The following is a 27,500-nucleotide window of genomic DNA, read 5'->3' on the forward strand; positions in this document are numbered from 1 at the left end:
CTAATTTTTTCTTGCTTTTCAGCGTTCTGCGATTTTTGCGACTTTTCGCAAAATTCACAATTTTCGCAAAAAGCGTTAAAATCGCGACTCTTGTCGGGGACTAATGTTCCCTTGTATTTCAGTGTTCTGCGATTTTTCGCAAAATTCGCAATTTTCGCATTTGCGTGCAAACCTGGACATATCTCCATCACTGAGCAACACTACGTTTTAGGAACTGGTAGATTTAACATTCTTTAGCATGATGCTCGACTTAAGGAAGAACTTCTCTAACCTTGTATTTTCTGCAAAATCCGAATATACACCTCCACTTGGATCTGATTTTGACACCAGAACAGCGTCCAGGGAAGTTGATCAGAAGCGATTGACAGAGTATCATAGTCACGAATATGAGGGACATTTTTGCAGCCATGGTGGATTTCTCAGAGTTTCTTGATAGCCCAACGTCAATATATAGGGTTTGGCCTCCATGCTTTTATAGAGGCGAAGCAATATCATAATAAAGACGGACACATTTCCTCAGTTTTTGATAATTGTCAACACCAACTTGGTGATTGGTAAATTACCTCAGACTCAAAGCTTTTAACGTTATTAATTGATTAGCACAAGACTTCGTGTGGTGTCTTTAAAACAGCAATGCTAGCGTTCGTAACTAATTACAGCCACGATACCGGCCAGCATTTTCTCGAATTCCTATATATTTTCTTGGAGCTCCGCCCACAGTCATTACAACATGGTTATGAAGCATGGGCGTATTATAATAGCGTTCCATTGTTCAGCGACGAAGTCTTCTGCTCATATAGCCACCCACGCAGACACTCTGTGAAATGTTTGAGTGTATACTTGTCGTTTAAATTGCAGTTGTCTGAAAGTGACAACACATGTTTAACTGAACATAGCTATATGACCAGTAGCCTCCCACACTCTTAGGGCTTCCTCCCCACGAGTGTCTGCTGAAAGATCCTGAAAAGAGCCTCAAACGAGCTCGTGAGGAAGGAACGCGTAACGAAGCCCTAAAGACCGCAGGGTAAAAATTATGTCCTGCGTCTTGACAGGAAACGGCATTAATCTGTCAACGGAAGTGAAAACATCATTCTCTGAAAACATAAGCGCAGCGCCACCAGTCTTCTGCACTCAACGCCTATAACGCGATGGTTCTCGCAATAGCTTTTTCATTGTCAAAATACGAAAAACAGTCGGGTTTGTCGCGCACAAACCCTGTTATCAATCCACTGGTGAAAATGCGACCCCATCCAGCGGCACATCCCCATTAACTTATTTATGGTATTTAACCCCCCCCCCCCCCCCCCCCCCTCTTCCCCCTCCGGCCTCCGGGCGTGTTGTCTATTATTATAAGAGTAAGTGTATGCATGAATGTTTCTGCTCAAATTAATTTCCAACGAAATGGCAGAAATAGGGCCTGAAGGCAGCTATATTTAAGTCTCACTAGTGACAATAAAACACAGAAAATGCAAGTGAAATTGTTTTCCCTAATGATAAGGTGGGTTTTCATATCTAATTGTTACTTTGTGCAAGCCTCAACTCTGAAAAATTACCATTCAACAATCATGCTCTGGCCATTTGTATCCAACGGAAACGAAACGGGCAGATCTTTCGGTAACCAGTGCTGCTCCTTATAAATTTCGCCAAAGTCAACAAAATTTCATATTCCATTTAATGTCGAAAGAAACACGTTCCCTTCTTGTAAAACAGCAGTAGAAATAACGTTTACAGCAGTCAAAGACTCACTGTATAGTTCTTCGTGTCTAAACGGCCGACTATCTACTAGTTTTCCGATTTTTATATAAATTTTTCATGTCACTTTGGTAAAAGGAATGTAAAACTATAAAACCTCCATAAACATTTCCAACGACTGAATTCGTTTTACTATTAAATGGCCTGTTCTGTTCTCTCAGAGAGTAGGAATGTGAAAATAACAAAATTTCACGCTTTAGGTCTCCTTTCCGCAACTCCCCGGTTTTACCACGGTCGCGCTTCAGTCCTGCGTTTTCCCATTTCCATTACACCCTACGGCATAAGACAGGCTAGAATTTAAAGTTATAAGTTATAAGTTATAAATTTATGTATCTGTCCGCTTATTGACAATAAAAATTAGGCAATGAGTGCGCGAAAATTTTACAGTCATTGTAAAATTCCCAATTTTCGCAAAAAGCGTTAAAATCGCGACTCTTCTCGGGGACGTACTAGTGTTTTCTTGCTTTTCAGCGTTCTTCGAGTTTTGCTATTTTTCGCAAAATTCGCAATTTTCACAAAAATCGTCGACTCTTTTCAGGGACTAGTCTTCTCTTGCTTTTCAGTGTTCTGCGGTTTTATGGAAAATTCATAATTTTCACAAAAAGCGTTGAAATGGAGACTCTTGTCGGGGACTAGAGTTTTCTTGTATTTCAGTGTTCTGCGATTTTTGCTATTTTTCACAAAGTTCCCAATTCTTGCATTTGAGTGCAAACTGCACATATCTCGAGACATCACTGAGCAACACTAAGTTTTAGGAACTGGTAGATTAAAAGATTCTTTACGCATGATGCTCGACTTAGGGAAAAAATTCTCCAACCTGACGTTTTGTGCATGACATGTATATACATATTTAGCTGAGTTTGCGCTGCGTTGCGTTGCTTTGAGTTGTTCACCAAAACAGCGTCCAGGGAAGTTGATCAGAAGCGATAGACAGAGTATCATAGTCACGAATATGAGAGACATTTTTGCAGCCATGGTGGATTTCTCAGTGTTTCGTTATAGCCCAACTTAGGGCTAACGCTCACATGGTTCATATGGGGTACAAAACTAGCACTTCTCATTACACTCTAGTCAGTTAAAACTGTTGAAATATAAAGTGCTTCACGGCCAACGTTTATAAAAAACGTAACCCTTCCTTGTACTTGTACATGCATGTTCATTGCCGTGACTTCAACTCATCTTCATTTCCCACGTTATGCTCCCATCTGACCTTGTAGCTCAGTTGGTAGAGCAGCGGTGATCTAACCCGAAGGTCGTGGGTTCACTTCCCACCCTTTTCAGAGTTTTTCTCTGTCCCTGTATGGGCCCATTTCCATTAGTAGGGCTAACGCTCGCATGGTTCATATGGGGTACAAACTAGCACTTCTCATTACACTCTAGTCGGTTAATTCTGTTGAAATATAAAGTGCCACACGGCCAACGTTTGTAAAAAACGTAACCTTTCCTTCGATATATAGAGTTTGGGCTGAATGATTTTATAGAGGCGAATCAATTTTATAATGAAAAGACTGACAGATGTCCTCAGTTTTTGATAATTGTCAACGCCAACTTGGTTATTGGTAAATTACCTCAGACTCGACTCGAAGCTTTTAACGTTATTCAGTGCACTAGTAATTAGCACAAGACTTCGTGTGGTGTCTTTAATTAGCTTCCGTAGCTAATTACAGCCACGATACCGGCCAACATTTTCTCTAATTCCTATTTTCTTGGAGCTCTGCCCACAGTCATTACAGCATGGTTATGAAGCATGGGCGTACCTTTCAATCATGCTCTGGCCTTTTGTATCCAACAGAAACGAAACGGACAGATCTTTCGGTAACCAGTGCTGCTCGTTATAAATCTCGCCAAAGCCAACAAAATTTCATATTCCATTTATTGTCCAAAGAAACACGTTCCCTTCTTGTAAAACAAAAGTAGAAATAACGTTTACAGCAGTCAAAGACTCACTATATAGTTCTTCGTATCTAAACGACCGACTACCTACTAGTTTTCCGATTTTTATATAAATTTTTCATGCCACTTTGGTAAAAGGAATGTAAAACTATAAAACCTCCATAAACATTTCCAACGACTGAATTCGTTTTACTATTAAATGGCCTGTTCTGTGCTCTCAGAGAGTAGGAATGTGAAAATAACAAAATTTCACGCTTTAGGTCTCCTTTCCGCAACTCCACGGTTTTTGCCACAGTCGCGCTTCCTGCGTTTTCCCATTTCCATTACACCCTACGGCGTGAGACGGGCTAGAATTTAAAATAAAAAATATACTGTAGTTCAAAGAAGTGCATGGATTTTGTTTATATTAAGGTTGGCTTCCTGTCTGGATCAGAGTCTAAAGCTCCCTTAATTTCATCGGGCAGAGGACCCAGCTTGGCCTTTGTGAAAATGAGCTGTGCCATATAGGCGAAGCTTTCTTGCCTTACGACAAAACAGCGCTGCTTACATTACAATGCTTACACTGTTTACGATCCGATACTTACAATAATATTATGATACTTACACTACTTAAAATACTTTCATTACGATACTAGCGCTATAGCACTACTTCCAATTCGATACTTACACTATTTCCATAACAATACAAAACTATACCCTCAAACACACACGCGCAGTCTTCCAATCCCTAATAAAATTACTTACGTGTTCAAATCTTTTCCTTAATTTTATTTGACCGGTTGCATACACAGACAGAGCGAGCAGTGGGTAAAAAAATTAAACAAGCAGACCTCACAAGGTACTGGATACTCGCATACTTACGTCGTAAACTTAGAAGGGTCAGATAGAAAAAACGAAATTATGGGATATCGAGATGATGTTCCTGTGTAAGGAGCTTATCCCATTTTTTTTTTAATAATGGAAAGAGAGCTTGTTTTCCTCTTTAGCTATCCGATGCTCCATTTCATAAACTGCCTTCACTTTTACCAAAAATATTGCACGTGTTGGTAAAACATTTTTTGAGTTTACAGCTGCAGCTGTATTGTTTCGAGAGCAATATGAGGTGATTAAACAGAAGCGAGTCTTTAAGTGGTCGAGTAATACCAAGAACGGATATCAGCCTCGGAAATTGCGTAGTTTCAGAAAACGGGTTGTATTGAAGCCCAGAAATGTTGTACCACAGAGCTGTGAAAAAACAAATGAGGCATGTTTTTCTCTATAATTGTATGGCAGAAAATATACAGAGAGGAGATTCACTCTTCCCAATCTTAAGAAAAAATCATTAAATGGTAGAATTCTATGCAAAAACCTTGTATTGGAATTCGCACGACTTCACCTTGTTTCACCGTTGAAGGATGGAGATTCATCGGGGGCATATTGTTCTTCTGTTTTTTTTTTCGCTGTGGTTGGCTTAGATAGCTTTGAAACTATGAAAGAAGTGATAATTCTTCTTTGAGGTTATGATTCCACTTCTGAATACTCGACCCCTTTGTAAGGTATCGTTTTTAGAAGTATACCAATCTTTTATTCGTAGCCATAAGCTTTTTCCATTCGGGTGGAAGAGAATAAATAATACAGACGCTTGAGATAGAGAAGATCTAATAAAGTTAGTTGCCATTCTGTTATATGCAGCTTAACACAGACCAATTCATATAAATCCCCGACTTTGCAGAGTCCTTCAGTTTTTCCATCCACACAAATGAGCGTATTATTCCAATCTGATTAACTATCTCATCAAGAGAGGAGGGATTGGAGTTGTTCAAAGTGGCCCAAGCAATCAAACATTCCTTACAAACTCTTGGTAGTTCTAAGGCCCTGTTTAAATGGTCTCGGGTACCCGAGACAACCCTCCTACCCGAGACAACTTTATCGAGCGTTTATATGAGAATTGCGTGACCGAGACGAAGTTGCCCCTACTTAATTATGCATTTATTTTAAGAGTCATCTTAACAACTGTCTTAACTTAACAACTGTTGAAAAAGCCCACGCCCCTTAGAAATGCTAACCCTAGGCCTAATTAGGTCTAAAACAATATTTAGGCTTAATTTTTAACATTTCTAAAGGGGTTGGGCTTTTTCAACAGTTACATTATAACCTCAGTCTGCATTTTACCCCTGGTCTGCACTCTGAATTTTAAACTGACCGTGTTTAGGTACTTTCTGTATTGGTAAAACAATGACCTGTGACCTGTGACCTGTGACCTGTGCTTTGTACCTGCCGGTCTCGCCAGCCAGGGTTACCCTACTTGCCGAGTTGTCTCGCCCACCCGAGTTGTCTCGCCCTGCTCATGTAAACGGTTGATAGAATTTTTTAAACAAATGAGTGAAAAAATATCTCGCCCACCTGAGACCATATAAACAGGGCCTAAATGTAGTTTCGAATACTTAAAATTACAAAGAAATAACACCTTACCTCCAGCTTTTTTCAGAAAATGAAAACTTTGCGCTCGCAATGTGCGGATACTCTTCCCTGTATCTTTTCTGCTGCTCTGTTGAGAAAACCTTAGGTTCTTTGAGACCAGTCACTGGCAAGCTCTTACCGAAGTCAATAAAAATAGGATTGTACTTGCCTTTTCTTGGATTGTTTAGAACAACATTGTTTCCCTTGATGTCATTATGGGCGAATCCAGCGTTGTGGACGCGAATGAGAGCTTCTGCCATTTTTCGAATGACATCCAGTCACTCTGTTACTACTAGGTACCCGGTGGGACCCGCGGTGGCCTCATGGTTAGAGCTAGCGCTCGATTCCCGGTTCGGGTCCTGGCCGGGGGCATTGTGTTGTGTTCTTGGGCAAGACACTTTACTCTCACGGTGCCTCTTTTCACCCAGGTGTATAAATGGGTACCGGCGAAAATGCTAGGGGTAACGGCCTTGTGATGGACTAGCATCCCATCCATGGCCAGGGGGGAGTAGAAATACTCCTAGTCGCTTCATGCCACAGAAACCGGAGATAAGCGCCGGCCTGATGGGTCTTTCTAGGCTCTTAACAGAGACTTTACCTTTAAAGAACTTACTCTGGTACTGCACATATCGCCACTTTGATCAACGCGCTGAAAATCGTGAGAGCTGAGCAACGGTCTTTTGCGCCATGAAATTCGGCGGGGCTGAAACACAGGTCACAGGTCAGGTCAGGTCAGTAGGAAGAAGAATTTTTTCTGCCAAGGAAATAACAAGAAATATAAATATAATTAATCAAATTAATTATGGCAGTACCCATAACTCCTGTGATCACGTGATTTACCTTCTAAAAAGCCACAGAATTGGCGGGTTCAAGCGAAGCCGAGAACAGGGTAGGAAGCAATTTGCACGTGAAATTCATTGTTTTCGTTCTGCTGGAACGGATTTAATCGCGTAGAGCCACATTACAGTAAACAATGCGGCGCATTCTTAGTGTTACGGTTGAACCAATTATGAAACATATATTATACATGTAAGACGTGGCCGTATAGAAATCTAGAGATTAACTACTGTAACACAAAATTCATATCTTCGAGCTAACGTGTACTTTTCTTTTTATTACATACACTGATGAGTTTTTTACTCACCATTTTTCGTTCTCACCGAGCACAAACTTGATCGCAAATTCGTGCAGTTGGGCGGCAGGAATTTCTTCAATTTTCGTATTTCTTCTTCACTTTCGAGGAATTCCTTGAATAATTTTAATTTTTATGAATTTTTTTCTTCGTGTGAGTTTTCTTGTTTCTCAGAGAAGGGTTTTCCGTCATCTTCAGAGAACTTCACGAATCGATCGCTCGCCATTTTTCACTGACTGTTTGCACAAACAACCATGCAAAGGCGGGAAATGACGTCATCAATATAGACATAGCCTCCCACGTAGACACTCTTAGGGATTCAACAGACTTAACTATTAGAGGGTGTCGTGAAGTGCTAGTTTTCTACCCAGTAACCTTAAACCTTGAAGTGCTAGTTTTTCTATGGGTAGAAAACTAGCATTTCACATCTCCCTCTAATAGTTAAGTCTTTTGAAATATAAATGCTACAAGAAAAACGTTTGCAAAAACGTAACCTTTCCTTGCACTCTTGGGGATTCTGAGCGTCTGCTGAAACGAACCGGAATTTACGTAGACCAATCACAACAGACTTCCAAATTCTGGAAGTGCACTTTAGACCCTGAGAAAACTTTGAGAAAACTGCAAGAAGATGAGCTTCTTGTGTTAGGCATATTAAATCGCTGACTTAAATTCTTATCAAAGAATCAAACGTATAAATTTCATGCCGTTTGACTTAGATCTTTGCGGCTCTTCACAGAATGAGTACGGTATAATTCGTATGGTTGAAACATTTCGCTCCCGTGCGATTCGATTTAAACCTATTTGTGGCGTCCGCTTCCAAGGGATTGAAATCATATTTACATTTCTTTCCGCGCTATTTCAGTGGAGTCGTTTCGTTTGAATAGTCCCATTTATTTTCCTCTAGTCCTTCGATTGAACTGATTAAGGTTTGCTTTTTCAAATCGAAGAAACACTGAGTAGGAACGATCCGTTCGCAACACAGAAACATTAAATCAATTTTAAAGACCAAAAGCAGCCTGAAAATTTCAAGTTTAAAGGTAATGATTTTTCTCAAGCTTTCTTTTCGCTACTGTCCTAGTTGCGTTCACTGCTGCGCTTGAAGGTGATGGTTCTCGCGCATTTCAAATCAACTACCCAGTTCAACAGTTCAAATACAATCGCAGTACTTTAATATTAATTTTGTATTAGTATTTATATATTTCCACGGCTCACAATTTTACTAGTAGATGAAACGACACCATACTCTTGCTAAGCACTTACATTTTGACTTGCGATTGTTCAAATGCATAACCCACCGGGGAAACAAAAATAGTATTGGTGACGTGTGAGAGGTATTATGGGTGTGACTGACAGATATATAAAGTAGGCCGTTACGATTTGAAAACTACTCTAGTTCAGCAACGATTCAGCTCCTAAGTTTAATTACGTTTGACTTACGTGTGTATCGTTGGTTTCCATAATATCGTAACTTAGCCCCCGGAGTTAGTGGCACCGCAGTTGGTGAGGGTATACGTTCCGTTTTTTTTTTTTCCACAAAGTGTTTTTGGGTTTTCCGGCAGTGTCGTACTAATTTACTCATAATTGGTTTGTCTCTGGAGACACATGTCTGTGTGTATGACGAGGAATTATGAGCAGTACTTATCAGTGTTCCTTCAATAAATCGGCGTATGAGGTCTTTCCTGACCTATAGGCCCCTGTATCTACACTGTTGTAGGTATCTCATTGGTAGTGGACACAAAATTTAATGTTTCTGAGCTGAGAAATATTTTGAAAAGGTTTCGTCCCTTTCATGATTCATCCAAAGAAGAAGTTGACGCATTGACTCTCCCAGGGAAGATCTATACAGCGCTGATTCGTTCCTCAGTAGCCCGCACATGATTTGCAGATGACAGTTTCTTAACAAAGGGAAAGGAATGTGTGGCTCGTTTCAGCAGACGCTCGTGGGGAAGGAACGCGTGACGAAGGCCGCCTAAGAGTGTGTGCGTGGAAGGCTACTTTAGACACCACTCTGACGCCATTCGGTTCCCGCATGCAGTTTCGTGTGAATTTTATGAGTGGTGTATTTTCCAGTAAAACACTATATAATAATAATAATAATAATAATAATAATAATAATAATACCTTAACGTTCAGTCTCAGCCCCCAAAATAGTCTTTCTTATTATATAGACAGTGGGAGACGCTGTGGCCTCGTGGTTGGTGTGCTCGACTCCGGATCGAGTGGTCCGGGTTGGGGTCCTGGCTGCAGACATTGTGTTGTGTTCTTGGGCAAGACACTTTACTCCCAGTGTGCATCTCTACACCCAGGTGTATAAATGGGTACCGGCGAAATGCTGGGGGTAACCCTGCGATGGACTAGCATGCCATCCAGGGGGGAGTAGAAATACACCTAGTCATGCTATGGAAACCAGGGATAAGCTCCGGCGTGTTGGGTCTCTTACTCGGAAGGTCTTACCTTATCTACTTTATAGACAGGAGTGTTTTACTGGAAAATACAACACTTATAAAATTCATACGAAACTGCATCCGGGATCCGAATGGCGTATTTTCCATATCCTAACTAGTGAGGATCACTAGTGAGGATATTAATGACGTCATTTCCCGCCTAAGGTAGATCTGTGCTACGAAGAAAGTAACCCAAAAAACCCTCAATTTGGCTAACCCTAGGCCTAACTATGCCTAAAGTTGGTTTTTAGGCCTAGGGGTAGCCAAATTGAGGGTTTTGGGTTACTTTTCTTTATTTCCAAGTCTTGGGTCTTAGGGTCTTAGTTGTCTTCGTTTTCAAGACACCCCTGTTTTGATTGGCCTTTACAAAGTATGTGGGCGTGCCGAATCTCCCAAGGGAGACGTTCTCAAGGCCGTAGCTAGAGATTTTTGACTGGGGGGCAATAAAGCGAGGTCTGAAAAAATGCTTTTTCAGAACATTTTGAAATGAATGCAGAGGTATTAAATGCTAATCAAAAGTAAGCGTTAATCCTACCAGGGTAAGTCTAGGATTTCTCCAATTCGATTTTCTACTAAAAGTTTTCGTACTTCAAAGTTAATTATGGCTTAGAATCGACGATATAAATACTTACTCAGGGAACTCAGTTAAAACGAAGCCAGGTTCGTTCACTTCCGCTAGTTTTGTTTCATTTGCTAAATCACCTCAGGTTCCGGTATGTAATCCGTCCCACGATGAATAAGGAACATCCCTTCAGATGCTTAAATGGCGACCACAACACTTTATCATTATACCCGCTATAGGTCTGGGGAGACTACCTTGTATACCAATTCCTACTTATTCCAGGGTATTTATACCAAAAAGTGAAAATGACGTATTGTATTCGAATATTGCTGCCCCCTTCTCCCCTGTCTCATAACGACAAGCGATCGGTTGTGAAAAATTTCAAACTAACAAGTTAATTTCAGCAAATTTAAGGTTTTCTGCTCAATACTTCACAAAAAGAATTTTTTTTCCAAAATATATATTTTTGGGGGGGGGTGGGGGGGGGGGGGCAACTGCCCCCCTTGCCCCTCCGCTAGCTAGTCTTCTACGGCCTTGGTTCTATAAATAAATCTACTCAGTAATTGTAAACGTAATTTATTCTCCACAAACTAAACAAATTTACAAATAAGATGTGAGTAATAGAAAAGGGCAAAAATAGTGAACTAATACTTTGCCCAGGTAATTGGAAAAATGTATGGAATTCTTAATTAAGTGGTTAAAGAGAAGAAATGCTAACACAAGAAGACATACAATAAGCAAATAAACACAACTAGTCAAAACACCTATACTGTACATAATATATACAAAAGCAATATATTTAAGTATAAGTAGATAAAGCGACTAAATCAATCTAGCATTTAGTATTGAGATAAGTAATTTTTGAAAAAAGTATTCTTGAATAGTTTTTTTGTAGGCCCAGAGCGAATAAAAAGGGGAAGAACGTTCCAAAAGTATCCTCCAATCATAGTGGGAGAAAATTTTCTAATGTTTGTTCTATAAGAGGGAAGATACAGTTGTTCTGAAGAGACATTATGAGTAGTATAACTACCGGTATGTTGTTCAGATAGAGAAGAGGTATTGTAAAATTAGAGGGTTTGGAAACACATGGAGACATGTATGAATTTTTACAATGTCTGAAAATTTCAAAATGCCTAAATTGATATAGTGTGGGGTAATATCCATAATAGGTACATCAGGAATTATCCTAATTAATATTACCCTATTCTGGAGTTTAACTACATCATAAATGGGACTATAATAATTGTTACCACACAGTATGGAACCATACGTCAGATAAGGATATATGAAAGAGTGATCGATAGATATTAATTAGAGTTTCTTTAGATAGGAATTTCTTTACTATTATCATAATGTTTATGTTTTTACTTATATTGGACCAAGTATACTCTATGTGATCATGCTAAGAAAGATGATAATCAATAATTAGTCCAAGGTATTTGACGTGAAAGAAGTAGTTAAGAGGTTGACTGGCCAAGATTAAAGGAAGATGAAGGTTTAAGAGTTAATTTCTGCCTTAAAGGCTGGAATATAATCGTTTTAACTCAGATTTACATGTAATGTTGATCTATTTGCACAAAGTCAGTCATATATCTTGGGACGTTCAGTATTAATATCAAGTATCAGACTATCAAGATCTTTACCACATGCAGTGAGTGAAGTGCCATCAGCAAGAAGGCATGTGGAAAAGTAGGAGGTAGCTCTGGTAAAATCACTAATACAGATCAAAAAAAAAGAATTGGGCCAAGAAAAGGTCCTTTCAGTACCCCCCAACTTAATTGCTTGGATATCTGAAAAGACACAAATTATTCACAAAATGTTTTTGTATTCTTTTTCTGAAGATAAGACATAAGCCACAAATTTTCAGGGCCCACGATTCTGTAGTGGGACAATTTAGATAAAAGAATGGAATGATTCACAGTATCAAAAGCTTTACTAAGGTCTAAGAAGAGTCTTACTGCAAAATATTCACCACTATCGAGGCATTTGGTAATTTGTTCAAATCAAGTAAACTAAGTCTACTCGGAAAAGGGTTGACTGACCAAGGCCAAGCATGGGAGACAAACAGATGTTCCCCTTGATGGGCATGTACTAAAACCCGAAACACCGAAACGAAACCATCGGAACGAAACCACCGAAACCACCGGAACCGCCGAAACCATCGAAACACCGGAACGAATCCACCGAAACCATCGAAACGAAACCACCGGAACACACGAAACAGCTATAAAGAACTTGAACAAAACAATCGAAACTGACTCGATTGCGGTATAAAATTTGACCTCCGGGCTGATTGTCGGTTATAATAATTTCTCGAATGGTTTCCTTCAAGTTTCCTGATTCAGTTGCTCTTTATTCACAATCTTTGCAGATTCCCGAAGCACACCAGAAGATTCTTTAATTTCATTATTTTTCCTTTATTAACTATGTCAAGCAATGATGCGCACACGGCGTACAAGTGAAAACGAGGTTGGAACAGTGCAAAGACCAAGGCAACAAACAAAAATACGAGGTGTCGGCAAAGTTATGATAAAAGAATGTTAACGCATTTGTAAATTATTGTATTATTGAAATGTACTTGCATTTCGAAGAGATAGTTAATGGTGGAGACTGAATTTACCAAGTCTGTTGTGTGCTTGTGCAGAAGGGAACAACTTTCAACAAAACGACTAATTTTCCTTACAGTGAAACTACATCACGAGTGAAAGAATTTCAGAAAATCTCGCGATCTGCATGGTCATTTTGGCTGTTTCGATACCTGTTTCGGTGTTTCGATGGTTCCGGTGGTTTCGTTCGGGTGTTTCGATGGTTCCGGTGGTTTCATTCCGGTGTTTCGATGGTTTCGGCGATTCCGGTGGTTTCGGTGGTTTCGTTCCGATGGTTTCGTTTCGGTGTTTCGGGTTTTAGTACATGCCACCTTGATGAGCTGCTGAGTTTTTGTAATGAAAGAAAAATAACAAGGAGCGGCATTACCGTATCTGTGAGACGAGGATCCGATCTAGTTCCATCATTTCGTCCAAAACGGTCACATTCTGACGCGAGCCCAAATCTATCACAACCTCATCTTCTTATGCTACTACATACAAGTCTTGGAATTTTATTTTTTTTCACAGCCAAATCTACATCTCTATTGAGATTATATCTTTAGATTCCTTTTTTCTGCCATCTAACAATGGAATTTCTTCCTTTTCTTCAAACGCTAAGGTGAACTTAACATTGTCAGGACAGCTGTTCTGTTTTTTACCCAAAAGGACACATATGTCCAGGTTTGACCCTAATTAGATGCACGCGGATTTCAATAAGCGTCACGAAGTGTCCCCTTGCTCTTCTAGCCAACTTGTCTCAGAATACAGACAATTTATGTCACAAAGTGTCCCCCAAATGCTTCTCTTTAAGTGAAGATTAACTGCTGCATTTACCCAAAGCTAAAAATAACCCTAACCTTTACCCTTATTTTATTGTTGAAAATAGGTAGCAAATGCTTAGACTTAAAGGGACACTTTGTGTCGGATGTCAAAATTGGGCGTGCATCTAATTAGGGTCAAACCTGGACATAAGCAAAAGGAACAATAAACTTTAACATCAACGACTTCTTGAACAGGTTTAAGAACAAACAATCTTTGTCTCTACAGTTCCGAAGTTTTATTGCCTGGTTCACAGTCCAACTATTTCACAAAACGTCCTAGATCATGTGTTTATATACAGTATTTTCTACTCGATTGTTGACCTGAAGATCATTTTTCAGAACACTTGCAAGATAAATGTATTAAACTACATTCAAGAATTCCGGTACTTCCTTGGTGTTAGACGTTTGTGTGACATTTATTAATATCATGAAAAGAGTTACAAAGACATGTTGAAATATACAAACAAAAAATGTTTAATATAAGTTCGGAAGTACCTACAAATGAGGTCTTTGCATTGTTGATTTCAAAGAGAAATTATTAGTAAATTTACAGTTTTTACGAAACGCAATTTAAATTATGGTGTTTGCTTTGTGCAAATGAGTATCAAGTATTTATGAGTCAATGGATCAATGCGTCAATGAGTTAATGAGTTAGTTCAGTTACCCTAACCCATAAAATGAAAGCTAAAATTTCAGAGAGTGCTGAGGCCTAATCACTGAAAAGAGGGCTTTAAAGGCTTAATCAATAAATTACTGCTATATTGACTGTGAGTCTCATTGACTAATGACCCATGACTCATGACTCAATGACTCATTGACCATTTGACTTATAAATCATGCATGATGGGACCTCTGTACAACTATGTATTCCAATATTCATCATTCAGCAGCCACATGTACCCATTGGGTACCTATTTTTTCGATGATGACCAAAGTTGCTGTTGTTATAACTACCACACTATTTAATTTTTTTGTAAAGGAGTCTTGCAAACCAGAAAGAGATTGCAAAATTTCCAACAAAAACTATCAAAGTTGGAAGGATCGTGTGCAAAACTGTTATTCCAACCAAGGAGTGCGTCAAGCGTTCGTTTTCGAGACATCGACGACTTTGCAAGGCATCTCCAAGTATTTTAAACGCGTATTCGGTTGACAAAGCAGCGAAAATATGCAGAAAATGATGGCTGTTTCCTATCATGTCGAATTTCCCAGGAAGCAAGCGCTCGGGCAGCCGACTCGCATAGATAATCCCACCTGCGATGGCGTAGAAACAATGGCGCACAAAGTGGGAAATCATTATTTCGTTGCACGAGAGGAAGGACTGGCATGTCGTGACAGCGTGACAACTGCAAATTGTAATGCCAACTACGAGAGACAGAATTGTGTTGATCCAGCCTGCGAAAACTGCCACAACTCGTGCTATTGCCCCGTATGTTTTGTGACTTTTAAAAGCGAATTTGACCAAGCAGCTTAAGAAAGTTGAAAGGAACGATAGAAAAGCACCGATTGCTGTGTAAAGCAGCGGGGATTCGAAGATTCTCCATCCAGTGTTAATTGGTCGGTTATAGAAAAACATCACTTGACCAGAAGTGTACGTATATATGCTAATTCCAGCGTAATCGAAAAAGTAGAAAACACTGTGCATGTGTTCCGATTTGGAGTTAAAAATATGAGCAATGGAACTCATCCCAAAAACAGTGCAAGTTCCGATAGCAGAAGACAACATTGGATAGTAGAAATCTCGCTGTGGGGAATCAGGTTTACCCAATTCAAGCAGAACAAGCGTATATCGCACAATAAAATACAGCGTTGCCAAAACGTGGCTCCAAATATTGAAGGTCTCGTTGTTGATGTGAAAAATTAACTGGAAGCTTTCTTTAAAGGTAATGTTAGGTTTCCTGTAACCAGTGAAGATGTACGGCTCTTGCAGACCCGGTGGAACTTCATCCCGGTTGAAAAGCTGATCCAGTTTGCCATTGTTGTTGTTCATGCCACTGCCTTGATCATTTGACTTTGAGATTTGGAAATTGTTATTTCCAATCTTATTCGATTTTCCTTGAGCAGTAGTCGAGGACTTTGACTGCGATGGCATTGTGAAGTAGATCAATGTTTTTTGCCTGCTTTGCGCTCAAACTTCAAAACAATATTGCAAGCGTATTGTTGGAATGCCAATATTTAACTTTATCAAGCATGACCGGAGATGAGTGGACCTTGGAACCTCAATTTGATAGGACAGAAAATTAAACGGCAACATAGGACGTAAAACATAAGACATAAGACATAAAAGTAAAATATCTTTGTTCGACGAGGGAGAAAGTCAAGCGATACTCCATGGACGAAAGCAATAAAATTAATGGGCGAATATAAATGAACGTTTTTTGTGCTAAATCATTTCAATATAAATAATGTCTTCTGTCCGCGATGTTTTTCCGGTTATGGGCTGGTCCGAAAATTCTTATACATTTTTCTGGTTTTTAAAATCGTGATGTTTTTGGTCAAACAATATCAATTGAGGCAACACATTAACGGAAAAACGGCTAACCGATTTTCGAAAACTGTAGTTGTCACGTCTTAGGTAAGCCCTGGCCAAACTATCGAACTAAGTTGGACTTTGCTCGATCCAACATCCATTGTTCGACCGTTTGGCCGCCTATGTTGGATGATGTTTGTCCAACAATTTTTGCTCGATCAAATGTTGGATAGAGTTTGCTTTTGATCAAACATTTCGCCCAACAATTCTGGTCGACGAAAAAATTAACGTTAGAGTGTTTTGCCACTCTTCCAACAAAGTGGTATCCTGAAGAATCCTGAAGCAGGTCACGTTCGCCCTGCTAGCCAATCATGAATCGCTATTTTAATAACCCGCGTCATTTGCAAAACAAAGTTGTTGCAATTGATGAAGAGCCAGCTGCAGACAAAAAGGAAAAAAAAAACAGAAAGGAAAAGAAGCGCCCATGTCTCTGGGACACATTTAGCCCTCTTTATCTTGATCGCGACAAGCGAAGGAAACCCCTCCAGGAAATACTAGGCGATGGAGATTCCGAAAGAAGAAGTTACCACAAAGTGGAACGTTTTTTAAAAGAGTTCAGTTGAGGGTCCAACACAACCTCGTCCCCAGGGCGCTTTTCCCTGACTTTGGGTGGGACGGGAATGCCGTCGATGTTGGGTCCAACATAGGTTTGGCGGGATGCGGGATGGCGCTTAAAATCGAGACGGGATGTGGGATATGAAAAAAATTAAAAGCGGGATGTGGGCCGAAGATAGGACGGCGAGACCAGGATATGCCCCGTTTTCCTAGGCGGGATACGGGATAGGATAGTTATATGCGGGATAGTAAGTAACCTCAAGTGAGTTGAAGAGCTTTAATTTGCTTGGAGAGTGAAAATTTCGGCTGGAAGACCCTAAAACGATCCCCAGAAACCACGCACGCGATTTTCTGTTGTTTTTCTTCTCGGAATAACAAGTGGCGCGGGTAAGAAGTAACCTTGAGATCAAAGGGCCGATCTCTTTCAACCACTTTGCGTTCGTTGACTACACCGTCAACTTCGCCAACCTCGTCTGAAACCTCTGACATATAATAAACTGCGTTACAATTTATTATCAAAATGAAAGCGTTAGAAGCAGTTTTCTCCGTAAGGAAAAATTTTGCTAGGGATAATGATGGACTTGCAGCAGCTTTTTCAGCTCTCTGGCATCTACTCAGAATTCAACAAGGTAGTATATGTTTGTGACGGCACCCAAACGAACTGTATCAAGATGTTCCCAACCCTTAAGAAAACTACAGAATTCGGCCTTTAAATAAGAGTATAGGAGGTTCTTTTTCTGCATTTTCCTTTCATGAAAAGCACTAGGCGTACGACTCTTGAGACCCTTCAGGTGCGATCTTTAGAGTGGAGCAGGTACTTACAGGTTCTAGAGAAGAATGTAACATCTACCAGGGAACTGAACTGCCCCGTGCTACTTTCTTTAAATGGCCTCGAAGGAAGCTAGGCAGCGAAGACGGTAGAGTCAGGCAGGAAGCTACTCAAATGGTAATTGGACTGACATATGAGGCAAAATCTAGATCCGCTGAAATATGACAACATCGATCTACTGAGTTGCTGCCTTCAGTCGCTCATCACAAAAATCAAGTCTCCAGAGCTTTCCGATATGCGCGCGACTTTGGAAGCACAGCAAAAGAATCCTTAAAATGCACAGCTGCGACTTCATGGTCTGCTTATTATCACAAAAGCTGTGGGTCATGGTGCTGACTCCCCGAGTCCGTCAATACCACTACCTCCAGCGATCAAGGTCACGACAGACGAAATTTCAAGGATGCAGGACTCGGGACAAGTGCGCATGGGTCTATGCGACAGAAAAGTGTGCGCCAGGAAATCATCATGGCAAGGGCTGGGACACTTCCAGATTACTTGTATCAAAAGGAAGTTCAGGTTGGAGAAAAAGTCAGCTTTAAGTCGACTTTTTCGGCAGCAATTTCTGTTTCCCTGTCCATGTCAAAGGTGGTGATCAAGGATCCAGCACACGCATTTTTGAGGCAGCAGTCCAGTAGTTGGGGTAAGCAGGGTGGTTTGTTAACTACATTTCAAGTGTGACAAGACGACATCCGCAAAAGGTTTTTTTGGTCAATACAGATGAAATATGCTGTATGCAGCTGCACAGGTTGCAAAGGAGCCTTAAAGGGGGCTATGTCGTGCTATTTTAATGTTTTTTCAAAACCCAAAATACATGTATGTCTTGCCGTCAAGTGAATTTCAAAAATTTAAAGAATTCATATACAGTGAATAAAAAAGCCAAAATTTAATGATGTTAGTGTTGTGTTCAAATACACTAATCCGTGCTGTGCTGGAAGAAATGAGAGATGCGGCTTATGCAGAGAATGAGAATGGACAGGGAATCTATTTCCGCATGACAAGCCATGAGAATAGTAAATGACTGTTTTTAAATGAGGTTTTTAATCAGTGCCCTTTAAAAACTACTGTAGATCAAGTTAAGACATCAGCTTTTTTGCTTGAGTCATTTGTGTTCTTTCACCTTTACTGGCTACAGGTAGGCCATGCAGATAAATTACATTAAATGTATTTTATCTGCATGGCCTACCCCCCGGCTAGGTAGGCCAAGTAGATTTTGTTGAACCGAAAGAACATTTCAAGCTACTTTCTTTAGATCTCCGTTGTGTTATTGGTTTCAAAATTTGTTGCCATTCGTTTGTCCATGTTTGTGATGTGGAAAATCATAGAGAAACCATCTGGCGGTTAATAGTAATTCGCCAAGTCAATTGTAATTTACAGTAATTTTCAACCCAACTGCTAAATAATTTTGAACATTATATTTAAAAGTAATGCATTTGAAGCAGCCATTATGCTTTTGTAAAGATGTTTTTAAGGCAGTCCATGGCCTTTGAATGCATTTTTAGATTTACAGGAATGATTAGTTCAATTATTGGGTACAAAATAATATTAACATGAAGCTACAGATTTCTCTGGAATATGTCTAGACTTATTCACATACAAATGTCCCATTGCCAGCTGACAGCTCCTTCGTTGAAAAAGTATTCTTTGAAAGTATTCCTGATCTCTTTTGCTTCAGTACTAGCATTATGTCCTGTTGAGGGAGTTAGAAGCAGGAGCATCGTTTGCAGTACCCCATCATGACGCCATTGTCTAGGGTACACCGTACCAGTTCTGGGATCCTCATAATCAACAAGATCTGGACGGCAGTATATGTTTCTTGATGGCCCCTTCTTCAGGAAATTGTGTAGTCTAAGGGCTGCCATTACCAGGAACTCAACTGAGGCAGGAGTTAGAAGCAAAACATTCTTTAGTGAATGCCATCTGTTGATCAGGATTCCAAACAGATTTTCAGGTAATCTCCTTGCTCTGGAGAGCCTGCAAGTTTAGTGGCGGGACTAAGAAAACAGTTGTGTGCAAATATGGAACTAAGTTTGTTGAACTGATAGTGAGAAAGTATTGTTTACATGGAAAGCCGATATTCTGGGATTACTTGTTTTCATTGAAGAGGGCGGGTCGAATTTGATGGGGGGGAGGGGGGGGGGAGGCCAACTTGAGCAATATTAGCTTACAAAGTGAGGGGTACCCAAAAGTTAAAGGAATCTGATGGGCTGCTAGTCAGTTCAGTGCCTGTCAGAGTTCACACAGCTATAAATGTTCTACAATGCCTGAAATGTTTCTGAGACAACCTTGCTGGTGAGGCAAAAAATAAATTAATACACTTTTTCACCTTAAACATCTATGTGCACATCTCCTTTTAGACACATGTTGTTAACAGCTCAATATAAGGTCACACTTTTTAATGTTGATATTAAAACAGCCTTTGCAGATAAAGAACAAGGGAAGTTTATTTAAAACCTTATTACTATGATGGCAGCATTGAAAACGTTAAACAACAGTCATCAGAAATTTGTGATCCAGGCAACTTGTATACAAAACCCTTAACTTATCCCACAGGCAGACCCTATTGGCTGTCCCCTATGCCTGGGCTCATAGTTGTCTGCTTACAGGAAATGCAATGGGATGTTAAAAATTGATAAAGCATTTTTAGAGAAAGATCACACCTTGAGGGCCATAGGCAGTCATTAAATCTTGGCAAAAGCCATGCCTTGGAAAGCTTCCTTCCTTCAGCTAGATCCACCACTTTCCAACTGCATCTCTGGCCCCCTCTCTTCCCACCCACTGTTATGATAAAGCAGGTTGAGAACGCCTTACCTGTAGTCATAAATTCTCTTATCCACACTCAAGTTTTTCTGGGAAAGGGCTTCATTAAGAACTTCTTTAATGCAAATGCATCATCTCCCACAATGACATATGGTAAAGAGTGAATCCCTTGTGGTAGTGGCGTACTTGGTGGAATTCGCAACTTGTTTCCTTCAACACTTATTCCATATGCCACCATCTGATACACAGCCATTAGTTCCCACATCTACACAGAGAGCTTCAAAATCAAAACCAGCAATAGCCAATAGGAAAATGGAGTGCGTGTGTTTATAGTTATATTAATGAGACCCCGAGTTTGGAGGAGGTTGGAGGGTAATATGTTTCCCGTCCCAAGCAGTTGGGAAAGTTCCATTTCTCTTCAAACTGTTTTGCAATCTGTAGCCATTCCTGCTCAGACGAAGGCACTTTTAAGTAAGAAAGTCCCATCCTTTTGGTTATTGCTTCACACACTTCCGTCACAATATAAGATACTGCAGGTCTGGTGATCCTAATTTGAAAATGAAGGGATCGAAAACTCTCACCAGTAGTCAGAAATCTGAGCGTCAAAACTAGCCTTTCAGCGGGAACAATCGGTTCACCGCCCATTTTGGTGCTCTGTTTGCATAAGTCCAGTTCAATTGCGTTCAAAATTTCTTTGAACTGATCCGGGCTCATTCGCATCATCTCCTTAAATGCAGGCGTATCCTGCAGCAATGATTGTATTACAGTTTGGAACATTCTTTTTTCGGCTAGTTCTCAAGTTTAAGCATTCCCTAGTAACTGTTTCCCTCGCTTGACACGGTCATTTGGGTCCCCTAACAGCTGGAGAACCATAAACGCTGCAAGCGCTTTTCGTTTGCGTGTTATAGCGCCAACTTGCACCGGTACCTTGTTTCGTCTAGCAATGTTGGAAACTGTTTTGCCTCTATCTCAACATTCACATCCAACAATGTTGGATGTTGGATCCAACTTTGTTCGATAGTTTTTCCAGGGCTTTTACGGCTCGAAAAATCTAATTAAGTGTTTACGAAAAGTTGGTTGCACTCTTTTGATACAAGGACAATTTAATAGTAAAACTCACATGTGCAAGTTAATTTGGATACTCGGTTCTTGTTGAGGCCAGTTAGAGTGAAAAATTGAAGGGGAATTCAGCCTTCTTCGGAGTATTAAAAACAAATGGATCTGCAAGTACAGGTCACTCGAATAACCAAAACTGGAACCCCTCCAGCTACCTCTTACCTGCAATTGCAAATTAAACTGCCAGTTCGCCCCGAGCATTTTGCATAACAATTATGTTTTGACCACAAAGAAAGCCTTGACTGGTTATTTGTTCTCATTAAGTTATTGATGATATGAAGGCATAGACGCATACACTATTATCTTGTTGAACACCATGATCAGTTGCCGACAAGATGCGATGGGTTTTCCCTGGTAAGTTGCGGCTACAGCTAGACGTTACTTCCTGTAATTTAAAGTACATCTTAAAATAAGGTGATATGTTTAGCTCATTCTTCCTTTTGTCCATGGGTTCTTGAATTTGTAAAAAATCTGTTGGTAACAAAGCAACGTTACGACAAAATTCAAAACTATTTTATGCTACGTTTACTAAAAAAACACTTGGAGAGATGGAAATAATAATTATTTTAGGTAGGTAAATGTTGATTTCGTACCGAAGCGCTGACAAAAAGCGAACTTTTTAACATGCCAAAAATTGAGTTGTTTTTCAGGTAACTCACTGATCGTGTTATGCTAGCAACATCTCGGTTATTATTGACCGTGGTACCGGATTGCTTTAATATAAAGTCGATGTATGTTTTGACCGAATATTATGTTGTCAAGAACTCTGGTCAAATCATATTGTTCTTTGCTGGTTGTAGCCCCATTAACCACAAATCCTCAGTGGATTTCAATCATACTGATAACAGGGTTTCAACGTTGAAAAAAGCTGGGTTTTCATTAATTAACCAGCACTTTTTGGCATTCAAGATCTTATTTTGCATATTTTGAAAACAACTACTCGCTTTGAAGTTATCAATTATTACCGTGGAGATTCATCTTTCAAGAGGAGCATCGAACTCACTCTCACAAAATTACAAATTCAGTAAGATTTTACCCACAGTGGGCAGTGGTTGTTTCCCTACCGGCTGAATCACTTCATATTTCCAAGAGGATCGAATCTTCTTCCCGGTATGTAATCGGTGCATTGAAAATCACCGTCAAATTCAGCTGTCGATAAACACCTGAGCGTTGGAGCAGTCTTGTGAATTCTACCGGCTTTCCAGCAATGAAAGTTGTGAAAAGATTCCTCCCATGTTATTATTTTATTTTTTTAAAAAATGCGGTGGCAATGGGGAAATCAACTGAAGAGAACATCTCGAAGGTTACACCATAAAGTGTTAAAGACATTAGTGGAAAACAACACAGGTGACAAATTTATAACCGAAAAAGTGTTATTTAACTTCTTTACCGAACGAATCAAACCACGTGTTTCTTTCATAGTGCATCCACAGACCTAACGAATGCTATGTTCTATATCTGCGATGATGATTTAATCACTTAAATTTCGCAGTTTTTGCCGTGAATTTTTTTAATTTGGGTGGGACTGTGAGAAAGTTAAATTTTCCTCTTTAAGCTGTTCTTCATATACTCCAACAGATTTGATAGTTCCATTATTTCGCCTAATTTTGTCAATAACATTAGTTGTAAATACAAAGTCGACGAATTAAAATGATTGGATTATTTTCTCTGTTTCCCCTCTTGCATTGCGTAATCCGCTATCCACTCAGTTCCTGTAAATGTTTATGTTAAGTACTCAGGTATTTTTTTAAGTTCTTTGTAAACGCCGGTGTACACGGTACGATTTGTCGGCTGGTTCTGTCGGGCCGATAAATCGTACCGTGTAAAAAACATGTAGTTTTTCCTTAAAAGACCTTCCCGTTCTCCTTTTAGTATTTGGATTGACATGACGGTTTCTCTCGCAATGTCGGCCCGACTTAAAAAAATCTGTTTAACTGCAACAGATTTTTTGAATCGGACTGATTTTTATTTCCATGAATCGGTCGTTCATCATGTGCCAAAATACAGGCAAGATTTGCGCTCCGACGCCGTCGGGCCGATAAATCGTGCCGACAAATCGTACCGTGTAAACCAGCCTTAATATTTGGAGAGCTAACTGTATCCGTTTCTCTCAGTGAAATTTCTCTATCTGTTTTCTAGGTTGTGATTACAATGAACACGTAAAATTATGACAAAATGGCAGTTTCTGGTAACGAGAAAAAGCTCCTCTTCAAAGAGTGCGAAGTTCCAAAGGGTCTTCGAGAGCCTTTCATCAGGTCGGGATACAGAAGAGCCTACAGTTCACCTTGGCAATGCTTCAAAAGTTTGTTTTACATCAACAATGAGAGCTTCAATGTGTGGAGTCACATCCTAACCACGTGCTTTTTTATAATCCGCTATTCAATGGCCATTCATTCCCATGGTAACCCCCTCTTACACCCCCTTAACTGGCCTCTCTTCTCTTCTGCTATTGGAACTTTGACTCTGTATTCCACTAGTTCAATAGCGCATCTTTTATGTTGTATGTCAGAAAATGGTTACAAAACTTGTTTCTTCTTTGACTACGCATCCATCAGCGTGTACACATTTACTTCCAGTCAGGCCATGTTTTTCTATCTCCGACCAGTAAACACTAGCTGGGTCATTTTTCAGTCACCGCGTTTGTATCTATGCCTAGCGGCATTGTTTTCGTTTTTCACAACATACGGTTGTTGCCAGACAGGTGCTTCAGTTAACAAATTCAGTGCCTTCCTCCGTGTTCTTCCAGTGCTCGCCGCGTGGATCAACAGCTTATTGCCATTTATAGCTGGCGTGACGTCGTGTAGTTGTCACGCAAGTAGCACATATTGCACTGCCTTTTCTGCCTGCCACAATGTTTCTCTCAACAACTTTTTCCGTCATGTTTGTTGCACCGTGCTCGCGGGTTTCATGTACAGTACTCGGCTTCCAGAACGTCTTCTTCCCGGTAGATTTGATCTGATTGGAAACAGTCATCACTTTTTACACATTTTTGTTGCCCTGGGAACAGAATTTGCTTTCAAAATCGTTGAATTTGACATCAGGGAGAAGAAAGAGTGGGAAAAGCGCGAAAATATACTGCAGGAAACAACCGCCGAGGTGTCGCTCGCTAACACAGTGGGTGCATCTATAGTGGTGATTATAATAAACGCGGCAATTGCTTTGTGGTTTTCAAAGAAGCTGAGGAACAGCGATTCTAAAAGAAAGAAGGATCATTAGCTAACAATGAGAAAGCGGAATACGAACCTGACGAAGTTACCTTATTGCTTGTCTGAATGCGAGAGTACTGGAAAAGCAAGAAGGAAGCAACTCAATCGCTCAGATGACTGATTTCGAGAACAAAGGAACACAAGCAAATTTTTAAAGGGAACAATTGAACAAGGACTCCCCCCACCCCCCTGGGAGGGATTCACTGACATTGTCAAGGAATAAGGAATCACCCTCATCAAGTTACATGGGGATAGTATCCAGCGATTCCTTTTCTGATTTTATTATGCCGACCGAATGACTTGTGAGACGTATGGCCAAAAACCTTTAAAACAGAGTGTGACGGTGCCCACTCGATGGACCACTTCACTTGAACTTCAGATGACACTGATGTGTTTTTAATAACCAAAACTTTTTGCAGGAGATGCGTGACACTTTAAAATAAATAAACAAGTAGAGTGATATAAAATAGATATCAGAAAGTGTCAGTAGTCTTTTTTTTTTAATGTGTTTTTGCCTATCAGAGCAAAAATGAAGTGTCATAAGCGAATTTCTTAAGAGGGTCTCAATGGGGTTAATCGACTAGCGACAAAGGGCGACAAATACTACCGACTACCGACAAAATGAGAAAAAAATTACCGACTACCGACAGAAAAAATATTAACCGACTACCGACATGGACCGACATTGTCGATATTTGTTTTCAGAAGGAAGAGATCAGAAGAGCATTTGTATTTTTTCTAGTTTACGAAGTAACCACATTAAAGGTAACTATAGAATTCCCGTCATCTTCTTACTTTTTGACCGGAGAAGAGCCTTGTCTCATTTCGCAGGACAACTTCCGATACCCGAGCCCACGAAACCTCCCGCTGTAATATTTCAAACAGGTTATTTGTTCACCGTCCAGCCGTCGAAAATGGTCTGATTATTCTTAATTGTCAATTTTTTCCAAGTGAAGTATTATCGTTCATTTTGGACACTGAAAGCTTCATAGGGATCATAGGAAATGAACATATTTCTTTTAAAAGCCAAACCCAATGTCTGGACTCGCAGAACTGGAACCTGGGAACGTGTGATTAATAATCCCTTCACTTAATTCATGTCTTTATTATTATATTATTATAAAAAATAATATCGGTAAAAAATGCATACCAATAACATTGTAGAATAAATACATTAAAAACTATAATATAATAAATTTATAAATACACAATGCCCTTCAAATTATATTAAACTTCATTAAAATCTATTATCTATCTATTATCTACAAGAAGAGTTTATACTTAAAATACAATCTATTGATATAAGAAGCCTTAAAGCGTTCCGTGTGAATTCTTGGTAAAAGGCTGGTAGGGTTCCTTAACCTCAGTGAAGTCTTTTAATCTTTTTTTTTTTTTTTTTCTCTTTCTTTCGCCTTGTTTTTTTTCTGTTAATCTTAGGCATAATTGCATATAAAGGATGGTTACAATTTTCTTTATCTTCTTAAAAATGCTCCTGTCAGACTTATCTATCAATTTATTATCATCTATTGCATATGAAATGTACTTGCCCTTGTAACACCTACGGAGAAAATTCTGGACTGTAGTGAGCTCGGGGCTTGAGGCTGCATAAACGCTGAGACCATAAATAATTTTAGGCAGTACAATAGAAGCAAATGAATAGATGGTCTATATCTGCCTGATTGTATCCCTCTTTCCTGAGACTTCTAATTACAAACAGGCACCTGTTTGCTTCTTCCAACTTGCTGCGTACGTGCTCTGTGAACCTACAGTTACTCTGAAAGGTTACTCCTAAAATCTTAAGGGAATTTACTTGTGTAATATGATCTATCTTGGCGTTACTTCAATTGGTCTTACATTTTATCTGAAGGCATAACTCTTTGCATTTCTTTAAGTTACATGGCATACAATTGTCATCAGATCATTCGAAATACTGATTTACAGTGTCACGTGACTCATCAGGTTGAAATTTACTGACATTGACCTGTATAGTCGTATCATCGGCATACTTAATTAAGTGTGTCATGCAACTATTATTAATACAAAGATCGTTTATAAAAGGTTAAATAAATACGGCCTACTGACACTGCCCAGACAGGTACCCTTATTACATCAAGCCAATTAAATGCTTTCCCTCTAAATACAAGGCGTTGGTTTCGTCCTTTCAGAAAACTAAGATACCAGTTTGTTAAATATGGGTTCATATTCAGAGCTTTGAGTTTTTCGCTTAGGAGGAAATGATCTACGTTATCAAAAGCCTTCAAAAATCCATTGCAAAGAGTCTAACTGTAACAGTGTCCGGGTCATCAAGAGCTTTTAGGCAGTTGTACTGCATCCTAATTAGGACGTCAGTAGAGCTGCAACCATCACGGTACGGAAACTGAGTTGGGTGAAGATTGGCCACGAACACAGGTTTACTGAAGGCTTGGTAGCCTGTCCTCTCGAAACATCTCGCGATCATGGGTGTAACATTTATGCCCCTAAAGTCTTGGTACTCTATGGGCGTGTCTAACTTAAGAAGTGGATTTACATTAGCTTGTTTCCATGCCAGGGGCCAAGTATGTCTCCTAAGCGAAAGATTCCATACCGCAGTTATCACTGGTGCTAGCTGTTGAGCGTTATCTTTCCACACCCAGTGGGGTATCCCATCGGGCCCCGCAGCTGATTTCTTGATCTTGGACAAAGCCAGCATAACTTGATATTCGTCCAGTGTGGGCGTGGTCGCACTGCCAGGATCGATCTGAACCATGGCCGGCTCAACATACTCGCTGTTACAACACAAATTTCCGAAAAAGTTGTTCAAACCCTCGAGGAAGCTGTCATCGAGTACTGGCTGAGATTTATGTTTTCTCATAGAGATATTGTCTACCTTACGCCACCAATTT

General features: G+C 39.9%; 2 protein-coding genes across 5 annotated transcripts in view; one reads left to right on the forward strand and one right to left on the reverse strand.

Moving 5' to 3' along the window:
* Nucleotides 1-13,306: 13,306 nt before the first annotated feature.
* On the reverse strand, nucleotides 13,307-15,977 carry LOC137995828 (membrane progestin receptor delta-like). The gene has a single exon (XM_068841303.1). It carries the CDS (start codon nucleotides 15,715-15,717, stop codon nucleotides 14,587-14,589), a length of 1,131 nt encoding a protein of 376 aa, XP_068697404.1. The 5' UTR covers nucleotides 15,718-15,977; the 3' UTR covers nucleotides 13,307-14,586.
* A 5,692-nt stretch (nucleotides 15,978-21,669) lies between these two features.
* Nucleotides 21,670-27,500, forward strand: part of LOC137995831 (membrane progestin receptor gamma-A-like) — a 6,830-nt gene continuing 999 nt past the window's right edge. The window contains exons 1-3 of one of the 4 annotated variants that reach the window (XM_068841307.1): nucleotides 22,208-22,522; nucleotides 22,702-22,759; nucleotides 23,552-27,500. The exon at nucleotides 23,552-27,500 is cut by the window's right edge and continues 999 nt beyond it. In XM_068841307.1, coding sequence (XP_068697408.1) covers nucleotides 23,588-24,628 — 1,041 coding nt within the window. In that variant the 5' untranslated portion in view covers nucleotides 22,208-22,522; nucleotides 22,702-22,759; nucleotides 23,552-23,587 and the 3' untranslated portion in view covers nucleotides 24,629-27,500. The other 3 variants (XM_068841304.1, XM_068841306.1, XM_068841305.1) reach the window with 3 other exon arrangements.

This window comes from Montipora foliosa, chromosome 3, assembly GCF_036669935.1.
Source record: "Montipora foliosa isolate CH-2021 chromosome 3, ASM3666993v2, whole genome shotgun sequence".
In the NCBI taxonomy this organism is placed as follows: domain Eukaryota; kingdom Metazoa; phylum Cnidaria; class Anthozoa; order Scleractinia; family Acroporidae; genus Montipora; species Montipora foliosa.

Coding starts and splice junctions, on each gene's coding strand:
- LOC137995828 (XM_068841303.1), bottom strand. CDS start 15,717: ATGCCATCGCAGTCAAAGTCCTCGACTACTGCTCAAGGAAAATCGAAT.